The sequence below is a fragment of the Vanellus vanellus genome, assembly GCF_965231255.1.
Source record: "Vanellus vanellus genome assembly, chromosome: 5".
Classification (NCBI taxonomy): Eukaryota; Metazoa; Chordata; class Aves; order Charadriiformes; family Charadriidae; genus Vanellus; species Vanellus vanellus.
In genome coordinates, this window is record NC_138910.1 from 35,699,196 (window position 1) to 35,726,450 (window position 27,255).

General features: G+C 42.2%; 1 protein-coding gene across 1 annotated transcript; it reads right to left on the reverse strand.

Annotated features, from left to right (window-relative positions):
• Positions 1-498: 498 nt before the first annotated feature.
• NAB1 (NGFI-A binding protein 1) lies at positions 499-27,046 on the reverse strand. The gene is made up of 8 exons (XM_082483911.1): positions 26,914-27,046; positions 20,542-21,375; positions 14,746-14,879; positions 13,672-13,723; positions 7,894-8,004; positions 5,433-5,574; positions 4,095-4,244; positions 499-2,959 (listed from the first exon to the last, which is right to left on the reverse strand). Exons 2-8 carry the CDS (start codon positions 21,358-21,360, stop codon positions 2,868-2,870), a joined length of 1,500 nt encoding a protein of 499 aa, XP_082340037.1. The 5' UTR covers positions 21,361-21,375; positions 26,914-27,046; the 3' UTR covers positions 499-2,867.
• Between the last annotated feature and the right edge of the window lie 209 nt (positions 27,047-27,255).

Sequence of the window (27,255 nt, forward strand, 5' to 3'; positions counted from 1 at the left end):
TTTGCTTTGGCCCACTAAATCCCCGCAGGCTGCGCACATAACAAGGCCACCCATAAACGAGGATTCAACCACAAGAGCAGGAAAAAGCTTCCTCCAGTGAGAGCTGCAGTTCAAGCTACTCCCTCCTCCCCATCCTCAGAAAATTAACATCTGCTTTTAGAAAACACAAATGGAGGGGAAAAAAAAAAAAAAAAAAAAAGAAGGAAAAACCCTGGGGAAACTAAAGAGTTCTCACGGTGAATTTTATTTTGTAAGCAACAATATAAACATGTGAATAAGAACAGGCATCATTCGCAGGGCTGGCCTTTGATCCAGAGTACCTGAATCTAGCAACCCTTCAAGAGCAGATGAGGGCAAGCCTTCGCCTGCGACTCCAGAGGCTCACCAAGTTGCAGTCCAAGACCTTTGTCATGGAAAGACCAATGCTTGAATATTTGCTATTACCAAATGTATGTGCAATCTCGGAATGTTCCTCCCACCCCTCCCCCCCCAGGTAAAAAAGAAAAAATAATCATACAGCTGCAAACCAGTAAAAAAAAATTGCTTCCAGCTTATTGAAACTGAAATGGCCTGTTGGACTATAAACTGAAATATCATTCTAGAGATAACCAACTGGTTGTGACACAAAGTACTGTATTTACAACTCAAAAATATAACTGTTATATACTTTAATTTATAGCAAATTTAATACATTAGTGTTTACAAAATAAATTCTGGACTCAACTGAAACAGCGTGCTGCTTAGCAAGTTCTTTTTCCTTCCTCTCACTTTAATCGCAGAGACCAGCAAGCTTAAGAGCTTCTTCTGTGATCCACGCACAACTTTTGATCATGCCAGATGTTGAAAAAAAAAAAACAAAAACCAAAACCCAGAACATTTCCTGCACCTCTAAAAGTCTTGTTGCTTGGTACCTTCTATCACTCAAGCTGTACAGTTCAAACCTTAAGCTGTCCTTTGACAAGTTCCATACACGTCTCATGAAAGCTACTCAGATACTAACCAGGGCACTGGCTAACGTTACAAACTGAAGAAATATCTTATCCGTATTACTAGCTCACACAACAGGAAAGAGGAAATATAACTACACATTCAATCTCTTATTTCTAACAGCAAAGCTGCGAACTCCATTGCTTAAAGTAAGATACTTCAGTAAGTGAAACAGTACCATACAGTTCAAGAAACATTTTTTTAAAAAACAAACATTTTAATAGTATAAAAAGTTGTTTACTGGTGTTTCTACTATAAAGCTTTGTTCCACAAATCAAAAGTGATAAAATAATTAGATATGTTTACAGTGATAAGAGACTGCAGTGTAGACATTTCAGCTCACATTTTGCTGATCGTTTCAGTACAACATAGACTGTGACTGAATCGTTAATACACATCTATGACACAGAGCAAACTGCAGACATGAAGTGCACACCTGAATATGGAAGTTTACCCACTGGCACGGTAACTTACTTTCTTCAGCCCTCCCTTTCCCCTCCAGAACATGATGTAGGCAAAAACTGTATTCAGAAACCAAGGCATATAACTATTTTGACTGCAGGAAAGCAACTCTTATTGAGGGAGCTGCGCAGAGGAAAAATGGATGCACACAAACACACCATGGTAAACTCCAAAGTTATATGCCGACTATTTCTCCTTAGATAAAATGACATCTGCAAAAGTGAAAATGTACAAAAAATAAACACTGTCAAATAAATAAAGAATACAGATGTTAATTAATCACATACATAAAGAAACGTATTGGCATACTGTATGCAGTATACGGTATATTCATAGAATCATGTGGGCTGGACAGCACTTAATAAGGAGTCACATGCTAAAGACGTAACTCCTTTTTTCTCTCCTCCAAAAGATCTTATGGTTTCTGGATATCAAGTGCAACCTTTTACACTGATGCATAAATCCTGCATCATATTTCATCTTTGTCACACCTAGGATGCTTTTTTGTTTGTTTGTTTGTTTGTTTAAAGATCCACAGAGAAGTCCAAAAAAGTTGTAATGGTCTGAATCACAATTTTTGCAGCCCTGTCCATGCTACTTGGTCTCTTGGGTTTCCTACCAAATGAGTTTTCAGTAATTGTACAGTATACAAAACCATAGTTTTTCCCACCGGAATGGCAGCCACTCATATGGACTCTTCCATACTCTAACTGGCATTTTCTACACTCCCGAACTGTAGGTAGGTAGGTAGGTAGGTATTACGCTGTAAGTGTGTTACACAAAGGCTGCTGAAATCGTTGAAAGTGATGTAACGATAGTTAAGTGTCAATACGTCCGCTATAATACAGAATCAGGGTCTAGGTCTATCAAATGCTATATCCACATAACATTTTAAACCATTAAATATTTTATGCATTTTTCTTTTTTCTACAAATATTGTTGCAAACTTGCTGTTAATTGTGTCACGAGGTTCGCATTCCTAATTCTCCAAGGATTTTTAATTCAAATGTTTAACAACCATATGTACGCTAGGTACGCTTAAAGTAGACACTGAAACTTCAAGTAAAATGAACTGTAGCCACATCTACTGGACTCAATACACGTCCCGACATCTAGATTTACTTTGATAAGTTATACAAATACATAATACATTCTTAAATAATGAAGACCCACAATATTAATTTGTGAATCTTCCCACGTTATAAAACCACTTTTACAGGAATGTTTATCCACCTGTATTACTGTTTTAGTTTGCAGTGTCTCTTGCTTTCCTGTTTCCACAGATTACTGTACCAGTTCTTAGGCTTTGGCTATTGAAATCTCTTATTTGAATGAGGCAACACTGGTTATTAAGGCTGGTTTTTTTCTCTTGTGAAGTTTCATTCTTTACTATGACACCGTTTTCCAGAGCAGAATGACTATCTTGTGTCTTCAGGTTCTGTTTTTATGACCTTCCTTTCTATGTTGTTAAAAGCCGAATGAGGAAAATCCTTTAAAATACCAAGGCCTTCTGCATTAAGAAAAGAAAGAAAGAAAGAAAGAGAAAAAGAAAAGATGTTAGAAATAGTGCTTGGAAACAAATATATTCTGTTCTTAATTCAAGAAAGAGATCCATGAGCCATATGAATACTACCAGTTGAAGCAATAAATTCTGCCTCCTCCTACTGGGCTTGAACCCAGCTGGGTTACAACTACCTCAGTTATATTGCAGTGATGACAGAGTAATCACCACAGATTTACTTCAATTCACTCTGGGAGCATGGCTTAGCGGAGATGCACTCTTCACTTGCATTTTGAAAGGGAACCAGTAAAAAATCCCCAACTAGAAATTTCACTGAGTGAATTATCACTGGGACAAACTGCAAAAAAGGAGAGCTAAGACTGCAATATACCGAAGTGGAAGATGCAAGATTCTGCCCCGTCTTCAAAACAACTATTTTCGCATCTTTTCTTTCAAATAACCTCTTTCCCATTGCATCTTCCAAACTCAGGTGGAATTTTACTATTATTCCTAAAGTTGCGAGAGTCTCAAGAATTCCTGGCTTCATCTCAGTGCGCCAAGTATTAAAGCGAAACCACCCATATAGATTTCACAAAGGATTCTTGCTGTCTTCTATCAAACTCAGAATGAGTTTCTCCCGATGCCGGAGGTAAATGACAAGTTTGCCAGTGAGCAGAAGCCAGTGAATGGGAAACCCAGTTCAAAAGACTGATTTGTTCACAGTACAGAAAAAGTTCTAGGTCCTTATAAACCAGAATAAAAAGTCTTTTTATAAGAAGTCTGACTCCTTTATACAGAGCGAAGCCAGGTTATAACCAAACTGCATTACAATGACAGCAACATAAATATTTAACAGCAGTAGTTCAGGTCAATACCGTGCTCTCGGAGGACAGACACATGCCACAGCTTGCTTATCGAAACCTAGTTACTGCATCCTCTAAGCTTTTCCCAAATAATATTTGATCTGACTCTGGATTAGCAAGTACCATTCCTCGAACTTTTGTCCAAAGCCTTGATTAAAAGGTTACACACGAAGCATGCCAGGCTGAGCTACTACCTTCTTCGCTCAAAGACATCCTGTATTAGTAAGGGCATCACAGGCTTTGTAAGAAATGGTGGGTAATTTACAAGGGACAGCACTAACCCGAGGACTGGGACTTTGCCTCACCACTGGGGTAAAGCCGGATCAAATCACTGCACAGAGGTTTTCCAACATGCTGCTCTCCATCAAGTGAAATGTGTTGCAACTGTCTACTTGGCAGATTTGACATTCGAAGATTCAGCGGTCTTTCACCTAGAAGTTGTTCACAGTGAACATTGATGCATTAAAAGCAAAGCAGTATTAAGAAACAGGTAGAGACTTAAAGACATACTAATTCTATCAGCAAAAGTGCATCCTAAATTCCAGCTGCTCAGGGAAGATTTCTAGCAAAACAAGACTTATGTAAATATTCTGCTTTGCAGACTATTCCACAGGCACTCCTAAAAAGGGACACTCAGCCATAAAAAAAAAACACACACACACCACACCAGAACTCTCTTATTCTGCTCAAAAAACCCTTTGAGATCCTAAAAATTCCCGCTTCCACTGCACAATGGATCAACGGTATAAACAAACTTGCACTATCAAGAAGAGTTGGATCCACACACCTAATTCTTCCTGCATACTTGTGTACTGCATTGCTTGACACAAATGATTCATTGCTACACACAAATGAAAACCTATGTTTTAACACTTACTTATATCAATTCCCTTAATTTTTTCCTCTACTGCTTCTGATCCCCCCTCCTTAAAACAAACTAGCTCTTAAAAAACAGATACAAAAACTTCTGGCTATATTTGTTGTGTTTGTAAAATTTGTCTCATTTCACAACAGTAAAAAAAAGAAAACCAACAGAAACAAAACAAACACTCCTAAAATTAATTCAAGGAAAGGAATAGCTAGCTGGTAAATCAAAGAGATAACCACAAAACTGTAAGCTTTTTGAAAAATAACAAGCTACTAAGAACATCATTAGAATCTGCTTAGTTCTAAGTAATTTACATAGCCAGCTCCTCAGGTTTTGTTCCTAGACTGCACAAACAGGTAAACAAAAAGGGCTACCAACTACATTATCTGCTTTACTTTCAATTGCCACTAAGCAAGAACCCAAATGAAATGCAACAATCTGCCCTATTTTCAAAACTTAGGATAAAGTTAGAGCCAAGTTCTGCCCTCAATAACAGTAGTGCACCCTACCTTCCTCCCTCCCCACATTATCCATAGGGAAAGCAGTTTGCCCAGATGCATCAGAGTAACAGAGCAGGATCTGACTGTACATCTGATTGCATTATTTAGACTGTAAGCACTTCAGGGCAGAGATCTTGTCTTGTCCATTCAGTGTTCTGTGTTCTACACTAGATAAATAACACCACTGACAAAGGTTGCATAATATCAAATGCATTTGCTAGCAGCAACACCATGCCTGGAAGCTACCATACCTTGTCCATCAGCATTATCTAATGACATGCCATTGGGGCTGTGCTCTTCTGAGTTTTGCCTGTAACACCCTGTGGAAAGACGTCTCTCTAATGCAGCCTGGTTGCAAAGAAACTCCATCTGTTTTGCCATCACCTTTTCCGACTGCAAATAAAGCAAAAAAATTTCTCTCTATATACATACATATAGCGAGTCAAAACACAGGGAAAAAAACAATATCAAATCAAAAAGACTAACAGCCTAGATATAGGTCTTTGTTGACTCATATGTACAGATGTGTGCTTTACAGTTTCTTCAAAACTATCAAGCAAACAAAATATTTTTGCACCCATAAAGATTTTCATACTGTACATCTGAGTCACTCAAGAATACTTAAAATGCAAGCTGCTGTAGTTCATCCATGCAGAAATGCAACATTAAATTCCGTTCTTCAAAAACACACCAAAAGCACTTTCTGCACTTTAGGACTGCAGGTTACGTGAAGAGAATCTCAAGAAAAGCAAAAAATAATGTCTTAATTATCCAGTTAGCTCTGTTCAAATACATGCCTTCACAAAATATTCCAAGAGCAATGGCAACATCTGCTAAAAACTTATGCCAAGATTTCACCAGACATCTTGGAATCTTTATTTTAGGAAACAGCACTGCACAAGCTTAAAAATCTGCCATTCTGAAAGTGTAGGATGACAGTATGTTTGTGGGGGATAAAGGTGTGAAATGTCTGTCTAGAAGAAGAACAAGACCTATACACCTCTAGAGAGTGAAACTAAACAATGCAGTGCAACGTGGGAGGAAATGGCGTCTGAATGTTTGTCATTGACTTTAATGCCAAGAGAATTCTAACTTTCAATATAATCTTGTTCTTGAGAATGTAAATAAGCATCTTGCAAAACTAAAAAGAAAATCACAAGTCAAGAAAGTTGATTTAGAAAAGCCACAATGAACATAAGAACAAAAAGTGTACAAAATTGAAATCTGCAATTGATAGGAAAAAAATCATTTCTCTTTCCGGTAATGCCGTAATTGTTTTAACTGGTACAGAGGCCTATTAATTGCAGAGCACTTAACTTTTCTTGGGAGAGGATGAAAGCCCTGACTTCCCACGGAAGTCTGCTTACTCAGCTTAGTTCAACAATTTACAAATGAGTGCAAAACAGACCAGCAAAGTCTGAGCTTCTCCAGCATAGTGATGACCCTGACAGCAGGGTAACGACACGACCAATACTTACTCTAGCTTAGAGCTCATCAGGTTCTGCAGAACAACACTAATAGCTCAAGCTTGGTCTTGTGAGGTAGGTAAAAAAAGAAACTAATTTCAAATAGTTTACTTTCAACTGTACTTTAACTTTGCTACTCAGTCATTCCTGTTACAACTTTTGAACTGTAGAATGATTTTCAAAAAGCATAAAACATTTCCCACTCATGCCATCTTCGTTGTTTAATTGGGATAAACCCAGAATTCTAAACTGCAATGATGCTTCTGATCACCACAGAAAAACCTGTAGAGTTGCAGATACATTTAAGCTTAAAATAAATCTCTAGTCCATTGTTATATAGCAGTGACCAATGAAAACTTTAAAGCATACACGAGATGAAAACAAGCTTGCAAAAATCAAGTTCATTTAATCATTATGTGACATCAGAACATGTAGTATAATTGCTTTTTGATGTGTCACAATGAACAGACTTGTATGACTGTACACTACTTCGCAATAGAAGGTAAAAGACACGGTAATACATTTAGTCTCAGAAAACAGAAGCGTAATGTAATCTTACATGAAAATTCAGTGATTAGTTTTGCTCAAGTCAGCTATACGAAATAAACTTATTGCAACTTAGCCTAAAATCCCTCCTTGGCAACAACCGGCAGGGACACATGAGTATTTTGCCTCAGGGCCGGGATACACTACAGAAAAGACAAAGAAAGAATCGGAAACCTGTCTTCATTTACCAAAAGCTTTCTGGATACTTGAAAACACTGCAGTTCCACCAGGCTAGATGTTATTTAGAAAGGCAATTTATCCTCTTGGATCCAGAGGTTCACTACTTCCTAAATATACTGGCCTTTCTTCCTACAAGAAACGTCAGAACTGAGGACTCCAAGATCGCCTACTCTATTCCTCAGTAGACTCAGTAACTTGAACTTTCCATTTATAGCTAATCACGCAAGTAACACAGCACATACTGTACCAATAGTATCCTACTTGCTCTTGACAGGCAATCACGTATTTTCAAGCCTACTACACTAGATCTTAGATCCTTGGAACTATCAAGGGTAAAGCTGTAGCACTGTGTCAGAACAGTTTCAGAAGGTAAACCCAAATTAGGGAGTGATGCAATCACAGCTAAGCTAGGTAGCCTTTGAAAATTGACAGTAATTACTTCAGTCATCAAAACAATACATCAAAATCAATGTACAAAGACATGGCCTGTATTATTCGCAGTGTAGTGTAGTTGGTTTACCTGGGAATTAAGAGCTGTTGAGTCTTCACTCTTTCCTTTAGCCAAAGCAAGTGGCATTTTGTCTTGCTGATAGAGAGTCTGGACTGTGTCCTGGAAATCAGGATAACCATCCTATTGAGCATAAGAAGAAACCAAACACCAAGAGGGACATATTATTGATTTTTGTTCACCCTCTCTGTATACTCAAAAGAAAAAAACCACAACACATTCCTGAACTGCTGTGAAAATTCTGGACGGCAATTTACATGTTCGTGCTATCCAATTTACGTGTTTGTGCTATCCACTTCATTTAAGTTTGTGCATAAAATACATACAGCCCCTCTACTACAATTGCTATATACCTAAAATGGCATACACAGACAATCATATCTCATCTCTCAGTTTCAGGTGAATTCAGACTACTGTTGTCACTGACATTAAACTAGTTTACATTCAGCTATGCCAGGCTGATTTAGGCCTGTGGTTTCTGTCACTCAAGACATATAGCAGCTTTGGAGATTCCTAAGAAATCAAGTTTATATGTAGTCAAGAATACGGCACAGCAGCTGGATATACTAACCTTGAGAAACTGAGCAAAGCCTACTGAAAATCAATGTATTTCACACTGTACCTATACTAGTATCACAAAATGAAATATCACCATTTTAAAAGTAGGGTAGCAAAGACTTTATATACTATGGAAAAACATGATTCAATAAGTCTTTCAGTCTTAAATGCTTATGACATGCAAATCTCTTTTGCAGCTTGCATATGTACCAATAAAGCAAATAAAGTTCCTGTGAAAGCCTGCCAGATTCCATTAAAATAAATTAATCATCGAAGCAAAGGTTGAAGATGAGAAATTTATCCTGCTTGGCATTCTAAAACGAAAGCTCATGTAAAACAGAGGAACATCCAGAAATGTTTACAAAAGCACAGTACAGGTGACACTGTTAAAATGTGAGAGGAAGCTCAAGATCTTAAGACAGTCCCCAAACCTGAAAACAGTCACATCTGTCACTGAGGATCCGTAGACCCAGGTACCAAAAGTATGCCAAACTAGGTATATTTTCCTTGTGGATTCTAGAAGCACATGCATGTAAATAACATTTTTTTTTTACAATAGCTGGACAAATGGGTTACAGCCCAAGAACAAGAAAAGTGATCTCTCAGAAAAACCACAGGGGAAGGACTACAAGGTCCATGCCGTTGGCAGGCTGCCCGCTGACCTGCAGAGGGGTGGTCAGACCCACATCAGGTGCCCAGACCCTCAGTGCAGTGTAATGCCAATAAAGCTATTCTTTATGCCAAGGGGAAAAAAAAATATCTGTCTGAACACTGCATATTGCTTTTATCCACCCAACATACTCCCTCAGGGAAAAAATAAACATGATAGGTATGCAAAATTTCATAACCGGGTAAACTGCCACAAAACCTCATCCTCTAGAAACAAAGGCTTTACAGCACACTTCCATGAGCACTGGCCATTTTCATAGTTAGACCTGAATTTGTCTGGGAGAGGAGAACAATTATGTGTAGGAAGATGAGAAACTGAATACACAAAAACCTATAACTCAGGATTCTATTTTTGCAACAAATCAGGTAACATGGCTCTTATAACCTATCTGTGATCATTTGCCAATACAAAACCAAAGGCTGTTTCCTAAAAGCGAGGCTGGCTGCCCGTCACTGCCTCCTGCTGTGACTGCCACCCATCAGTCACGCAGATAACTCTTGGATGACCTCAGTTCTGCATCACCTTCCCAGAGCCCTCCCCCACCACTGGCTGTTCTCCTCCCCGCTGCCCCGTGGGTAAGGGCTGAGGAGGAGCAGGCTGGGCCAGGCATGACCTGCTCTGCACCAGGTTTCCCTGGCAGTTCCTTCTCCCTCGGCGGTCAGGAGGGCCTGCTGCATGCAGCACAGCATTTTTGTTTCGCTGTGCTGCCGCTCAGTTGTTTTTCAAGTGGCTTCATGCAGCAGATGTTCTCAGTCCCACATGTGCTTTTTCGCTCCCCCTAATGACATTTTTCCTATGCAAACAGAAGCTTCTACTGCTTTTGCTGGTTTTGTGCAAAAACACAAATCCTACATTTCGACTGGTTTTCTTTTCAGCCTTCTCAGCAATGGCGGAGGTGGGCCTTTTCTCTCCTCTCCCTCCACCCGTACCGGCACCAAGGGAAGATGATTCCTCGCAGCCTCTGCTCAGGTCTTCCTGCCTGTGCCCCCCGACTCCCGCTGAGCTTTGTCAAACTTGCTTTTGCAAGCTCTACCCACCCCTCTCGTTCAACTGAACGGAGACGCTGACACACAGAACAATTCCTTTACACCACAGACAGCAAGAATATTTTCCAAACTCTCCTTCTTTGCTTTCTTGGTTGCTCGCACTGACTCTGAATGGGAACCTCCTCAACCCCAACGCAAAGCGGCAGCAGCGCTGAGCAGCCTCTCCCTCCACGACTTCTGATATACCTGTGACTTGTTTTGCTTTCTAAACTGGTACCACAACAGCTCATCGCTTAGAGCGATGCTGGTACTGAGTCACAGAAGATGACAAAATAAGGTGTGCCCCTGCCCCGCAACACCTATGCAGGAGAGATCCTTGCTCTGCAGGCAGATGCACTGTTTCCATCCCTGTTCGCCTGTCCTGCTCTTTGTCCAGAGCAGATTTAGGAATTACAACCCCTTTTTTATAAACTGCTTCCAAATCCCAATTCAATCCATTCCCTTTTTCACTCCCTCCACACCTTTAGTCTGTCATTTGCCTGGAATTCTTTCCCTTCTCCTCGCTACACTTCACTCCCACAGCTCGCCCACCCACTCTACGAATAAGAGGGGGAGAGCTCGCAGGGGAAGAGAAAGGCTTTTACAGGTAATTTGATGTAATTCATGGCATATTGTTTCTTTGTAATGCTTGCTTGTGTGAGTTTCATATTCCTGAAGAGGATAAATTTACAATGGTGGCTGTAACCCGGCAGTGTTGGAGCTTGCACACACAGCTCTGCTAGCTCTGCTCAAGGATGACCTTCAGAGTCTCTCTGGAGTCTTTTTTTTTTTTTTTTTAAGTGTTATTATATATCAGGAAATTAACTCATCTTTTTTTTTTTTAAGTAATCTTTTACACTATGCAAACAGGGTGTGAACTCTTTCCAAATTCAAGCACTAGTATTTCAGACCACGCTTTGCGGAGACATTAATGACTAAAGGGTAAAGGAATGGTGAATCAAAATACAGAGTTCAGCCTTAAAACAGAAAGGCAAAATGACCTTTTTAAAAAAAAAAAAAAAAGAAAGAAAAAAGACAGAGCTAGTTACAACAACAGAAAAATCACCCATGTTCAGATCCTCTGCATGATATTAGCATGACAGGGAGCCAATAGAGCCACAACGAAGCTTTACAACTTTAAAAAGAGGAAAAGGAATTCTTATCCAGAACAGAAGGAAAAATCTGCAGCATTTGCTACCATTTTCATTTTCTAAAAACAAACAAGAAAAAAACTCCCACAAAATCCCCAAACGTACTAAGAAAGGACTTTTTCTTTTTTGCAAGATTCAAGCCCCAAGAACCCAAAACACTACATGCAAGAGTGATCTACTTCGTAGTACTGCAGCTTTTTAAAATTTCTTTGAAGAAAAGTCCATGATTTACGGTGTACCTCAGAATTATAATGCACCAAAGTAACGGTTTACTCCTTAGAAGACTCCCAAATTTGTAAGGAAAAAAAGACATTTATTCTGATAACAACACTGGCCATTTCAAAATTAATAATGCTACACTATCAAATGAATTATTTCATTTAGCTATATTTTCAATTTCTTATTTTGGAAAAGGGTCATATTTCTGAAATAGTAATTTCTACAGTTAGGACATGAAATTTTCAAAAGCATTTTAAAATATGACTGGTAATTTCAGATAAAAAGAAAACCGAGTAAACATCCTTCCTCAGAATTACTGAACTAAAAAGTGCCTAGAGAAAGCAGGCCTTCCAGACTCTTAAGATCTCACCATGCAGAAAATAAAAGAATGCACATTCCCCCCTACGGCTGTCCAAATTTCCGGCTCTCCAAAAAAACCAAAAAGTTTCAGCCTGTATTTTTCTGGATTTTAATTTTAGTTTTTCTTTCAATGAAGATCCTGTAGGGAAAAAAAAGCGCCTCCCTTGCAGTGTGTCATTTTAGATACTTGCTCATCATCAATTATTACTGAATGAAGGAAAAACTTCCTAATGCTGAAATTTAACAGTCAGTGAAATACTATGTCAAGCAGAGGAGCGGCAGCTCCCCACCAGCTCTTATAAATTAGGCCCAGACTAGACAAAAGAGGGGAAACTCAAGCAACCATCCTGCAATGTGTTGGTCAAGGCAGATAACGGTGAAGGTGGTTAGTGTAGTTTTTCCCTGCTCCCTTTTTTTTGTGGATCGAAGAACAAGCACGGGTCAAAGCAAACCCTAAGACACGTAAATGACATTACTGACATCGCCAAAGCTACCAGCAAATCCTTAATGCAGTTTCATATTTTGTATTACATAAATTCATACTACAACTGTACATGGACTGATGGAACTTAATAAATAAATAAAAAAGATGAACTCTATACCTATTCAGAAGCGCCTTTTCAAAACTAACTGCTCTCACTGGGATTTGCCTCACAGGAAAAGTCTTTGTACAGGTAACAAAGTCTCGCGCTACTGAAAAGATGAAAGCCTTGCATCCGGTGCATCATTTATCACAGAATGAGTTACATATGAGAAATGCATTCCAGAATGTTGCTACTATCCTCTACAGTTAAAGAATATATCGCATACCCGTGTCACATACAAATCTAGCTAAGGCCTAGCTTACATACTAATGCACATTTAACCTACACCTTTTGGGGTAGACAGTACAATAAAAATACCCCACAACACTAAGTATGAATTAGGTACCCACATTAACAGTGTTTAAAATATAAATTAAAAAGGAAGATTTGCTATTCTTATGTGGCATATAGGTATACATACTTACAAATATTTTATTTTTATTAAAAGTGACTTTTTAAAAGGCCTCTAATATACTTTCCAGCAGTGGTAACTGAAGAAAAAGGTAAACTACACATATGTTGCTCCTGCACGCCTAACAAGAAACTCCCAGCATCTCCCTAAGCAACATCTTGTGCAGGTGCATACATTAGTCATGCACACATGAGCTTTTTACAGAAAAATAATTACAAAACCCCTGTAAATTAGTATCTACAGACACAGCCATTTGCATTGACAGATACAGCCTTTAGTTAGCTTTTGACTTTTCAATATGATCAGTTTTATAATTTATAGCATAGTCAGAGATGGCCGGTTGTCTTGGAATACCACGACACTGGTATTCCGCCATCAATCCTTATCCAGAACTCCGGATTCTGGACATGATCAAAAGCTGACTCAAGCAAACTAAGAAAACTCCACACCCCACGCTGACTTAAAAGCAGGAGGCCTTATGGGAAGACATCCTATAGCGCTTGAGCTTATTCCACTACAGGAAGTCAGTAAGTCCCATTCCTCCCCCTCCTACTCACTCAGAGTGCAAAACACCGAGAGTAACTTTACCATAAAGCAAATCCTACTCTTTTACCCCTGCTCCTACAGGTTTCTCCATTAAGCATTTACATTTACAGAGACAGTGGTGATGTTCTCCCCCTCTCTCACTCACACCCATCAACTGCCTGTCAAATGTGGGTTTTTTTGACAAATTTCCTTAAGACAGATCCCTTCAAAACAAAAGTGAATTTTAGCATGCATAGGTCAAAATACAGGAGTCACAATACTGTACCTCTATCTTGATTCTCTTTGGTGACAGCTCATCCCTTTCTCCACATTTTGATCTAGAAGAGAAGACACATACACTATCAGTGAGCAGCACATTACCCCCGACTATCAGAAATAATCATGAAAAACAGAGTCAAGGGGAAAAAAATAAATTAGGCAAGAACAAGTGAGATGCACAGAAAAAGCCTTCAATTCACTTGGACTTGGCAGTAAATGTCACTTAAGTATAGAGAAACACAAGGAGCTTGCCTTCTTTTCAAAAGTGTTAAGAGACTCACACACTTTTGTTCCTAACAGAAGGGAAAGCTACCTGAGCACAGAGAATTACAGGAATGCCTTTGGCATTGCCTACCCAGAATGGATGTATATTTACATTAATCGCTGTGGAAGAAAGGGGAGCAAAGGAAAACCATAAAAAGCTCCCAGAAGTGTAGGAAAGTGTATTTTGAAAGGATATTGCATTACACATCAAGGCGTTGACATTTAAAAACAATATACAGAAAGTATCAAGGCTTTCAATCCTATTTTTTAATTCTAATGTTTTAAATGTATTTAAAAGCTGTTAACCCTTTATTACTTCTTCATAAGGGCAGTTCATTTAACAGAACAGTAACAACTGAAATTAGAACTCAGCTTCAGTTCTTTTAGAGCAAGTTTGTAAGCCACTCCCTGTGACCTTATCTTTTTCATTCCCTAGAAACTAACAAGCCAAATCTGTATGTGGAAAAAAAATAACTGATACACGAAGCAGCTTTGGCTACTCTGCCTATTTACATTAACCTTGAAGTACACAAATGCCTCAAATACTTGAAATTGCCAGCCTCTCAGATGTCTCTCAACATGTACTATCACTGCAAAATCTGGAAAACTAGAGAGCAAATAAAAAGGTAATTCAAGACAGCTAAATCTTAGCAGTTTAAAAGCTTCACGACTTAAATAGCGTTTTCCTACCCTCCTCAGAAGAGCACTTTGCTAGCTAAAGAGCAAGAAGAAAACATCCCTAGTGCTTCAAAAGAAATGCTATCAGACTGATTAGTTCCCTGAAAGTAAAGGTCCTTTGAGTTAATTAAAACCTTACTTGGTGGTCCTGTAAGTATACTTGTATGTAACTTCTCGAGAGATTTGCCGAGCTAGTGCGAAGAGTTCATCTCTCCTGGTCAACAACGCGTTATCTTTTACACACAGCTGAGCGGCTGCTTCATTAACTGTTAGCTGGAAATTAAACACAAAAAACAGGGATTCATGATTTTGCATAGTTTCACCCATTGTGCTTGTAAAAGTACCTGTTCTTCTGAAACAATAAAAAATTTCAATGGCAACTAAAATCACCTATAATTGTATGCTAAACCCTGGAGGATTTCTTCAATTTATTTATACCCTTACCAAGCCAGGTAAGCCTCTCGAAAGAGAAAAGATGTAAGTGTAGTTGATGCATTTAATGTCCTTTAAAGTAAAACATTATTGTTAAGACTCTCTCAATGTGCGCTGCTTGTGCCTCTTACCAGCATTAATTAAATCTCAGTATAAAACAGTAGCTCTGAACGTTCACTGTTTGGCTTCCAAAGCCTAGTTTACAGGGAATACTATTTTTATAAACGCAATATGCCCAGGACTCAGTAAAAAAAAAAAAATAAAAAACTGACAGTGTGGGTACAGATGGCTTTCCCTGGTGAATACAGCATAAATTCTGTAGAAGGTGATGGTTTAAGAAACGATTAAACTTTTTTTAGCTGTTTCTCACCCTCATGTTTGTGAAGACTATCTTCAGACATGAATCAAATGTAACTTGTAACAAGGATGTTTTCCTGAGCCTGCGGGGACACATTTCTAGTGCCTCTGCTGCTGGCAATAGTTTCACAAAGAGGGGGAAAAAAAACCCACATTAAGTTAAGGCTCAAAATGGTTTCGCAATGCTCTTCAGAAGCCTATAGGAGGTGGTGATACTGTCATTAATTATACCAGTGTAACAATAGTGCTGTCTGAAATTGCTGTGGTCAACAATGTGGACAAACAACAAAATTATTAATGCAACAAGAGACACTGAAACTGAGGTGCTGGAAAGGATTCCCTGCTCCTTCCACCGTAATGAGGGGCTGAAGAGACATTTTCACTTCTTCCTCAGCTGAAGAACAGCCAGCACTTGTAATGAGGCGTAACAGCAAGAGGCCAACTGAATACTACAGGTATTTTTCCCAAATGCCCACAACTCTTCTACTATTTCTGGAAATTAAGCTGCTTCAAATGGGCTTGGCTTCTTGCAAACGAGCACAGCCTAAGCTTTGCTGCTACTGTCGACAATATGTTCTGTATCTGTCTCAGGCTAGTGAATATTACAAAGCAGCTAGGTTTTCCAGTCAGCATATTCATGATGGATTGAAATGTGCCATCCCCAAACCTTGATCTGGCAGTGCAAAGAACAGCCACATTTCAGCGCACAGGGTTATGCGGCTGAGGATGGGCAGGACTGGACACGTGTGACCTCAGACACCAAAAACACTGCTCATACAAGAAGTGCTTTTCATGGAAGAGGATGGAAGGCGAAGCTGAGGACAGACCAGCAAGTCTGTGGTTAAACGGTATCTCTTGGGAGAAGGCTAAGAAACTTGCTTCTTTAGACCGCTGTCTACCACGCTGCGGAACATTACTTGTGAATTAAATCACGGAGGCCAGCAACTCAAACAAAACACAGCACGCTCCATCCCTGAAGGACAGAAGCTGTTCTAAGATGTGAACAACACACAACCATGTCATCCTTCACCGCAGTGCTTGATGTCACCCAAATTAGAAAAAAATATATTTTACCTAATGCAACACTTGTTCTCCAGGGAGGTTGAAAAAAACAAAAACATGTATCAGAAGAGCTGAGATTCTCTTGGTGGCCTGTGCCCATGCAGTATTTCTAGTAAAATCTCACACAGAACTGCTATTCCTAATATTTCATAAGCACTTTTTCCTATGTTTAGCATAAAAGCATCCGATCCGAGTAGGGCATTTCCTGCAATACCTGAATGCTAATCAGAGCGCAAACATGTCTTTAACAGGCAAACTAGATACACTGCTTGATCCTTTAGTCTCTGTACAGGCAAAAAAAAAAAAATTAATCTCTCAGAGATCAGATGTACAAGGGTGGGAAGTTTAGGTTTAATCTGTAAAACATCTCTAGGTTACTATGTTCCTACAATACAATGTACTAAAATAACAAACTATTACCCCTTAGACTGGAACAATTGTTCTACAATGTCTATCTTTTCAGAAAAATCACAGGGGGTGGGGGGCAGGAAGACACAAAAAAAAGATTAACACAACACTGATAAAAAGAATTACCATCCAAAGCAGGCATTAAGTCCTGTAACAGGGATGGTTATTACTTTGCTGAGGATGAATAATATGGCTAATGCTTACAAAATGATTTGAAATGTTTTTTCTCCCTCAATAAAGTGTTGAAAGGTTGCAAAGAGCTGAAATGACTGAAAATGCTTTGGGTAGTTGTAGGCAAATGCTGTTTATCCTAATATATGAGAAAAGCCAAATGTTTGTTTGTTTGTTTTTCCTGGTTTCTTCTTTCAGGTCACATCCAGACATAGTGAATTGAAGTGCATCATGGCTTCCTGCTTTTTCAAGAGGCATAATACTAGACATAGAGAGCGTTGCATGCCTAAAAATAAAGATTCTGTTTGCTGGAAGCCTTAATGACATGGAGCAGCACATAACCACACAGGCTCTACGGAGAGGGATGGGTATGTTCCCATCTGATGGGGTTCATAGATTCCCCCACTAAAAAAAACACATAATTAAATACCAAGCCCTACTGTTTTGGTGAGTCAGCAAAAGAAAAGGAAAAGCCCAAGCTAGACAGAACTTATTACTTGCATTTCTTATTCCTGTTTCTCACACTACTAAGCAGGATTTTTTTCGGTTTTATAGGTACCTAGACAAGCACTGAAATATTAATACGCAAATTACAAATCTGACTCAAACATGCATGGGTCACCAAGTTCAAGGGCATGGCTTGTACTCATCCCTTCTCCAGTCCAACTTTAAACATAAAGCGCTCTCCGTGCTTGAAAAGCCGTGTAATACTGAGACAATGGGATGGATTAAGAACAGTATGTTTACTAATTTTGCAACGTCTTTGAAAGATTCTGCACCAGATTTTGTGCTAGATCAGTGCCCTATGCAGATAATCCTACCACTAGCATCCACTTCCAAACCAGTCCAGTGTCTACAGCTCTCACTGGCCTCTAATGGCTGCTCAAGCCCCCTGAGACACTCCAGGGTTTATACTGAAACAGAGAATATTCTCACTAATTCACCACCAAATAATTCCATCAAGTTTGAGTTAAATTTGCATGCAGCTCCACTCTGCTTGAGGAAATAGAACTACCCTGATCTTTACATTAAGAAGCTAACCCCTTACTTAAGTTTTTTAAATTCATAGTGAAGTTTATTCAGCTGTTCATTGCCAGCTGCAAGGAGAAACCTTGAACTGTGAGGCAGAATGACAGCCTTGGAATGTATTAGCGCGTGTAGAAACAGTGTCTCTGGACAAGCAGAAACTTACCTCCCTGGTTGTTTAAGGTCCTTCCTTCTGAGCAGCAAATTGTTTAAGCCATCAAAAACAAAAAATCCATTGAAGTCGAGTTTACAAAAGGCAAACTCTGGTTTAGCAGATTTTAAACAAAAAAACGGTGTCATTGCTACTATTTATATATTTTCTGCTTTAAAATGGAAACAGAGAGAAAACTGTTCAAGACAAAACTTTGTAAAATCCGGCCTCTTTAAGCAAACAGTAAACCAATTATGAGCAAATTCTTCTTGCTTGCATGTGTGCAGTTCCCATCAAGTTCAGCGAGGCCCCACATGCGTAAGTGAGGCATAAGTCAACCACATTCTCCTTTGATCTTGTGCCCTTAATCACAATAGCGATAGAAATATTTCCTAAAGCCAAACCATGCTCTCATTCCATTTTTAAACATGGTTTTAAAATGATGTTGTAAAGATCTGTAGTGCAGTACTAAAAAAAAATTAAGGCGGCAGAGCAGTTGTCCTTTCTTCCAGTTCTTTGCTATGCTACTCCTTCAAACTACCACCCTACTATTCACTCCTCCAGTTTCATAGAGCCACTCCTGAGCCTACCACACACCTGACACAAAAGCTGGCCCCAGCGCCCACCTCCCGTTACACCGCCGGACGCCAGGAAACTATCCTACGAGAAGTCTGCCCAGATTTCAGACTGTTTTCTGCAGTCGCTACCCCAGAGAGAGATTGCAAAAGTGCACAGCTGCACACGTTGTACACCTTGACTGCCTCCGTCCTCAGGTGGGGAGAACTCCCTTTCTCCAAATCCCGACTCTGCAGCAACGTACGCAGGGCATCTACACAATTAATCCTTTCAAAACCTGCCTCCATCTCATAGGCGACTTGTTCTGTTATGGGAGAGACTTCCACAAGGTCAGGGGAGTAAGACGAGATCTGTTCTTGCACACTGGATGAATTCATAGATTTCAAGTGTTCAACATAAAGCCACAAAGCACATAAGTGAAAGCTGCACAACTGAAACTGTGTGGTAGAAAGGCAGCTGACTACCGACAAGTTTCCTTGGAAGCGTCTCCCCAGTCTGTAGTAAAAGCCCTAGTGAAGTCAGTGCTTGGTGATGTGCGGTTGCTTTATAAATAAATATAAATACATAAACAAAAATGTAAAGAAATATGCCTTGTTTCCTTCTGCCCTTCTACTCAGAACCATAAAGAGAACCTAGTCTTATGCTATGGATCACACACCTACAAAACTTCTTGAAGCAAAAAAAGGCTAAAGCCAGTACAGTTTTTTTGGCACTCCTGTAATATAAACACTGCCTTTCCTTTTGGGAGCTAAGCCTTACATGCCAAATTTTAAATCCAACTGAAATTTTGCAATCACTGTTAACTGTGAAAATGCTGATGCAGCATTCATATCAACAGCGTTTTGGCACTGCTTTGAATTAATGTTTGTTCTCCTCTTGTACTGCACTTTGGCACTAGAGAACTATTCCCCACACAGACACACCTATTGTGTTACAACATATGTAGTGTGAGCCTCAAGAACGCCAGAAGAGAAGCAAAGGAGGCCCGCGTGGACATTTAAGGACACGAGGGAACAGATGCTATGCAGGTTTCAAAGGACAACCCTTCAAATTACAGCCACCCATCAATCCTGGAGACAGTCCTTTCCCTTCCTCACACAGTCTGCACTTCACTTGACCAGCTTCAGACCACTGTGCCCCAAAAAACCCACAGGTTGTGTAATTAAACTTCATCCCAACTCAAAACACAAAAAATACCACCCCACTGGGTTTAGAGACCTCATCAGCAGAATCCTTTTTACCTTGTGGGCAGGGTCACAAGGTGAGGGAAGACAGCAGAGGGCAGTAACCAAGCCAGGTGATCTTGTGACCAGAGACAAGCGATTTTAGTTACTCATCTTCCAAACAAACTGTCTGCTCTTAAAGTTGCAAGGGAATACCAAGACAGGACTGCTTAAAAAATGTGCTGAATGCCTAGAATCCAAGGGCCACGCTCAGCGCAATACTGGTTTACTATTTCAGCGCCAAACTGTTTAAACCCTCTGCCTGACAGGCCGCACCAGTGACTGAGCAGTCTGATGACGTGAAGCTGAAGTCATCTGTGCACACATACACACACCGCACCCAAGAAAGGGTACTTCTGCTGCACCCGAGATCTCTATCCCAGGGCAGGACTGCCTACGGCTCCTGTAAGACACACAACTCTTGTCACCCAGTGAGAACCACCCATACAAACAGTGTACCCTGTGAACAACATCTCATAAAAGGCGTAGAAATAGGGGAGGAAGCCCACTGTCGTTCAAGGTATTTTACCTCATGGAGGGTGAGATGCTTGCCATCCTTTCTTTTCGAGTCAAATCTGCCATATATTGCACTGTACTTCCTGATCTCCTCCTCTTTGTGAGGGTCCTCATCACTCATCTCAAAGATGTGACCAATCATCTTTGCCAGTTTCTTATTTGTTTTCAGTAACTCCTTGACTTCATTCGAGTCACTTTTGGGCAGGGAGGGAACCATACGTTCTACGCATTCAGCAACTGACAGAGCAGCGGCGGCATCCAGGGTCTCACTGTTTTCCTTTGGTGAAGCTGGAGAGCCAAGGTCAGCTGGGGAAAGACTGTGTTCACTCTCTGTGGTGTGGTGTCCTTGCCAGAGTCTCGGTTCACTGCCGCTCTGCAGCGATAAGTTCCCCACCACATCGGATTTGCTCGCGCCCACGCTTTGCACACACGTCGTGGCAGCACATTTCGGAATCTTCAGGTGAGGCTCTCTGGTGCTGCTGTTCCTTTCGTAACTGCTGCAGGATATCCCCAGCCACGCCGGAGACCCTTCCGGAAGCTTGTATATTGGAATGCTGCTGACCGGTAAGGAGGTGAGAGGCTGGTTAAAAAGACCAGGGTTTGTGACCCAGTCCCTCAAAGCCTTCTGCAGCCTTCGGACATGAAGCGGCTTGCTAGCCATGCCTACGAGAGCCATTATCTCCAAAAACTCCTCTTCACCTGCTTCACAGAGCTGCTGGACATCATCGCCACCCTGCTGAATAAAGGCATCGAAGTAGAATAAGAGATTTGCTTTTTGTAGTATTCGATACAGCTGCAATTCCCCAAGGGTTCTGGGTAGAGCTGACGCCATCACGGACGACAGAACCTGCAAACAGTAAAAACAGAGAGAAGATGAGCACCAGAACGCTGACATCCAGATGCATTCCCCCCCATCGCCCACCCTTCTGTAAGGCTGTCAACTCGGAGAACAGGATTTCTTTCTCTCATTATAAGAGCACGTCTGGGAATGAAAAAAGGGGCGATAGCTCTATTTTTTGACTAGTTAACTTAATGGAAACATTTGTGAAAAAACAAATCAGCAGATAGTTGTGATGCACCTACAAAAAAGATGATTCAAACATGAAGCCAGCTTGTTTTCAGCATTCCCACTTCATGTTTGTTCCCAAGAATGTCATTCAATATTGCTCACTGCTTCTACTTGACTCTCTTTTATATCTTCAGATCAAAATGATCACAAAACATTCCAAAGAATTACCGAATACTTGATCCCCTGAAGCTCATCAGTTTCGATTCTCCTTAATTCTCAAATAATTTCCCCTACAGCAGTGTGGAGGACTGTAAAAGGAAAGCAACGAAGAAAGTGCTTCACAGAACCCCAGAGGATTAATGAAGCTGGATCAGTAAAAGGCTGTTTCAGAACCAAGTACTTCTACAGTTTCCCCCATTTCACATAAAAAGGATCTAATGCCTCTGCTGATCTTAATTATGGCAGCAACACCTGCAGACAAAGCAAAAATACTGATGGATTCCAACATAGATAGCTCAGAAATATTATTTTTAATTCACCTGCCTGTTCCATTTGCCAACAGGCCTGCATGTCATTGATACTTAAGACATGAAATACCGTTCAGCAGTACAGCAATTGCGCTCTAAGGGCTCCCAACAGACAAATTGCAGCAGTATTCTACCCTTATGGCTGCAGAAAAAACATTTGCACAAGTTTCAACTTCATAAAACCCGTTATCCACAGTTAGCCCGCAAATAATAAACTCTTCAGAGAATTCTAAGATCTCTCACACACATACACCTCTTCACTCTACGATAGCTTTCATAACTACAAGCGGATAATTTCCAGTATTACTGTATTAAGCTAAACCACCAATCAATAAGGTCTAAAGCATGTAATTTATAGTTGGTTGGGAAAGTAACAGAACTAAAACATGGAGCTGGTCTGCTAACATTACCCTGGCTCTACAATCACGTTGTACTTTAAAAAACGTGCAGTTGAAACCTAGAAATCAGCACTTACAGAACAGTTTGCACGCACTGGGGGGAAATCTTAGTCACGTGCAATCCCCCTCCCCCCAAAACTCTGATGCAAGAATATATATGTATGCTTAGGGGCATTGGGAGACCGATAATCAGAAGTAAAACTAAGATAGAAGTTATTTTTACGAGATGCACTCTCGCATATTGTGTTTTTACAATATGCGCTTTATCTTCAGCGACTCAAAATAAATATACAGATGTAACAAATGGAACTCCTATTCAGGAGGCACCTGAAAGATCAGGCTTTTGCTACAAAACTTTGATTAAAACTCTACTAGAGAAAAATAAAATTAGGAGGCCAACAGAAACCTTACAAAAATGTATGTGGCAGCAACAGGATACCTACAAACAATCTCTTCAGGAAGAAAAGTCCTGGCAAAAAAAAATACCAAAAAAAAAAAAATAATACAAAAAAAACCCAAACCCACCAGCTGCATCATTCTTTGTACATTGGCATTTGTAAAACAGAATGGACAGCAATAGCCGTTTAGATCTGAGCAGCCACCTCAAGGAGCTGCTGGAAAGCTCAAGAGCTAATAAACTGCACGCTTTGGAACTTGGGGCAAAACTGGAAACGTATTTTAGAAATACAGTTTAGTTTTCAAAAATAATAGTTAATTGCAGAAAAACAATTAAGTACCATCTACACTCAAAAACATGGAAATGAGAAGGAAAATTAAGAAAATCACTTAAGGTAATCCTTTAAACAGTACATAATTCAGTATTTTAAAAATTGTCATTACTTCACAGAAGTTCTTAGAAAAATCCTCCCAGTCCATACAAAATTTGACAAGACAGACAAAACTAACAGCTTATGGTTTAGTGGCATCTCAGTAAACCGTTCCTACCCTCCCATTTCAAATGATGTTGACTTTCTACCATCAATACCACAAATTAACTTATATAACTGTTACAAGAATACCCGTTTGCTCTGAAAGTTATCCATCTTGGCACAAAATCTACATAAATCTACATAAATGGACTTTGTGCAGAGCGCTAAATTGAATCCTGGGAGGACGGTGGCAGTGAAATTACACACAGCCTAAGAGCTGCAGGCAAGGCATGGAGCTCATTTTTCCAGCCCACAGGCTGGAAGAGCAGCAACAGTCCACGAGCAGCCTTTACCTGGAGGCTTCTAATCAACAAATCTCCTCATGACAGATAAAACTGGATTAATATGTGCTATGGAGGCGTCAGTAGCGAGTCCGCAGTTCAGACTGCGTTGAGATTTGCATTTAAAGCAAGACTAAAACGCCTTTCTTTTGTACTTTAAAGACCAATTCTGTTTTCCAAATTTAGTACAGTAACTCCTGAGAGGGCCACGCAAATTTTCCGTTTAAGATTGCTATCAATTTCTGCAGAGAAGACATTTCCAAGCACTCCTCCTTTTGACCTCTTTTCTCCTCTCATTAAACTGAGTTCCTTCCGCACTCACCTCAACGACATCCCCAAGTATTTCTAAACTTTTACGAGGGGAAGGCTCCCTCCCCTTCCCAAGACAGCCTCACCACGCCACCAGCTACGTTGCTTTTCCAGACATTGCTGGTCCGCTTCTCTGGTTCATCTCAGCTCACAGCCTACAAAGCCAGGAAAGCAGGTAAGCTAGTCAGCCTGGAGAAGTGCGCCGAGGCTTAGGAGGAGGACAAGCAACAAAAGAGGTTTGCTAAGAAAGCAGCGCAGCACTGCCAGAACCAGAAGAGACCGTTAACCCGAAGGACACATGATACTGCTAGTGCTGCCTGGCTCTGCTTACCTATCTGGCTACGGCAAAGCCTGAGCACACCCACTCAAGTCTCAGCGCCACACATCTTTCAGATGACCTTTAAATTGCATCTAAGAGACGTAAAGTACTGTTTTCCACCACTGCTGTTCTCATTTCTTAGCGCAGCAGGGACCGTGCTTTTGGGGCAAAGGGTGAGCATGAGAAGAGGTTACGCAACAAGAAGACATGGGGCGAGCTCACAACCAGGAGACTTGTGGATGCTCCTCACCAGGGAGAGCACCTTGGGTAAAACCCTGGGGCACCGCGTGTGTTCCCCCTCTTCCACAGCCTGCTCAGTAAGTCTGAGGCTTTCTAACCTGTGATCCCAAACAAACCTGGTTCGGGAGTAACAGCCTGGTAATGTCCTCTGGCAAACCCTAAGAAGCTAACCAGAATGATCTGCTGCCTTAGGAGCAAGCAAGTAGGTCTTCTAAGGTATGGCCAACCGCAAACCCTTTTACGGCAAAAGGCGGGAATGTGAAGCTGGCACGGGAAGTTCTGCAGCAATAAATGAACACGGCGATGGCAGTTAAGATGCTACTGCTCCCCTTTCTTTGCTCACCATCCATACCAGTAAGGAGTGCGGGAACACATAGAGAAGAGTAGCTGTCTTTTACATTTTTCACATACAGAACAAACAAAGAAGTAAGGAAATTCCCCGTTAACAGACAAAAGCTGTTTAAAATATATGCAAGGCTGCATACTGTTATAGCCACAGAAGAACCAGGAAATCACAAGTTAGTTTTTCACTCAGCTTTTGCAACCTACAACCATGCATTCTCATTTTCCACATTACCTCATTCACATCCACAGCCTATCACCCCACACGCCATGCCCTCCTCTCTGAACGCTGGATGTCACCTTAACTGACCACAAACATAACTCCTAGGAAAAAGGAAAACAACAACCACAGAGACACCACAGAGCACTACTAAATATTTGTAAACAATCAGTGCAGGAATCACAACCTATTCCTGCAACCGGCTCCCTCTATCCAGACAATCCGCGGTAGCAGCAGCCCAGCTCAACATCTTTAAGCATGGGAAAACACCCATTTCTTCCCGTTCTGCCTGGTCCGAGTTCAGAGCTGCACATTTCCCGGAGGTGGCAGGAAGATACGCGGCTGCAGTAAGCAGGTGGTGGATGTGGGTGAAATATCAGGAGAAGGAAAACTCGGGAGTTGTGGGATGTAAGCACGGGGCAATGACTTTGCTCGCAGCTTTCCTGCTTTTTAAGGCTGCGCTAGAAGTAAGAGCAATTGAGCAACCCTAACTGATTTTTATTTCGGGTGAATTATATTTGAGCTGTCACCAATTAAATTAGGAATACGCACGAGGAGAAAGTGTGGAACATCACATTCCTGTATTTTCGGAAAAAGTGATTATTTCATAATATATCTTGATCACTTTGGGCGTTTTGAAAAGTCTCTGAAGACAAACCGGATTCGGATTTGAGAGCTGGCTGCTTTGCATATTCATTACATTTTTGCAGCGTTTCCAAAGGACTTTTAGCAGGAGAAGAAAATTACATGTAGCTGCAGAAGCGAGACTTAGCAAATTAAAAAAGTCTTGTCTAGCTCCGAGATGTGCCAAAATACAACCTATTAAGCGAGTTTCGCATTCAAATACAGATGCGTATCTCACCGCAACTAATAAGAAACTTGAAACGTGAAAAAAAAAAAAAAAAAAGAAAGAAACAAACAAAAAAAACCCCACCGCGTAAGGATTAAAAAAAAAAAAAAAAAGCCTCAATACTTCACGATTCCCACCCGCTCGGTGCGACCGCCCGGCCCGGCCCGGCCCGGGGAGAGTTACCTACCGCCCCGGCATGCCAGCCGGGACCCGGCGGCGGGCAGCCCCGGGCAGGCCACGGAGGGGACCCGACGTGAAGGAAACCCACCCAGTGGGCACCGGAGAGATGCGGGGGGGAGGCTGCGGTGCCAACACCGAGTTGGCAGCCGCCGAGCCCGCTGACAGGAACAGCCCCGAGCCGTGGCCCCGCACCCCTCGGGCAGGCGGCGGCCGCTTCTCTGTGACGGCTACACCGAGGGGGGCGGGTGGCCGGGCGGCGGACAGGCACGGCGGTCCCCCCCGGCCCGGCCCGGCCCGGCCCGGTCGGCGGCGCCTGGAACCAGCGGCCCCGGGCCCCCCGTCACGTCCCGCCAACGGCCGCGGGGCGGGAAGAGGAGGTGAACCACTGCGCGGGGGGGGAGAGGCCGCGGAGGGGCACGGCACTACAATGCCAGGCGAAGGGGGGGCGGCCGGTACCACAGCACCGCCCCCCCTCTCACCCCGGTACCCCCGCGCAGGGCCGGCAGCCCGCCGGCGGGGCGCCGCCCCCGCCCGTCCCGTCCCAGCCCGTCCGTCCCGCCCTACCGCCCCCGCCCCGCGGCCCCCCCGCGGCCGCAGACACGGCAGGGACGTTTCTGTACTTTCCGCCCACTACCCCGTCCGTGCCCCCCCCCGCGCCGGATTTCTCCTGGAATCACCCACGCACGACCCGCCCGCTCCTTCCGGCCGTCCCCGGCGGGGCCGGGGCCGGGGGCCGGGACCGGGCTGCCCCCCACCCCCATCCCGGCCGTCCCGCACATACTCTGCAGTAGGCTGCTGCCGCCGCCGCCGCCGCCGGCTGCCCGGGGCTTCCCTCGATGCCGTCCCGGCGCCGCAGACTCAGCCCCGCCGAAGTTCCTGCCAGCGCCCCCCCCGCCTGCGCGCCGCCGGCCCAGGCTCCTCCTTTCCCATCGACGGGGCGGGTGGGCGAGCCGGTCCCCGCCACCGCCTCGCTGCCGCCGGGGGGCCGCGCGGCCGCCCCGCGCAGCTTGCCTCGTCGCGGCCGCGCCTGCCGTGAGCGCGGAGGCCGACCAGGCGGGCGAGCGGGCGGGAGGGAGCGAGGAGGGAGGGAGCGGCCTGCGGCGCCCCCGCCCCCCCCGGGGCC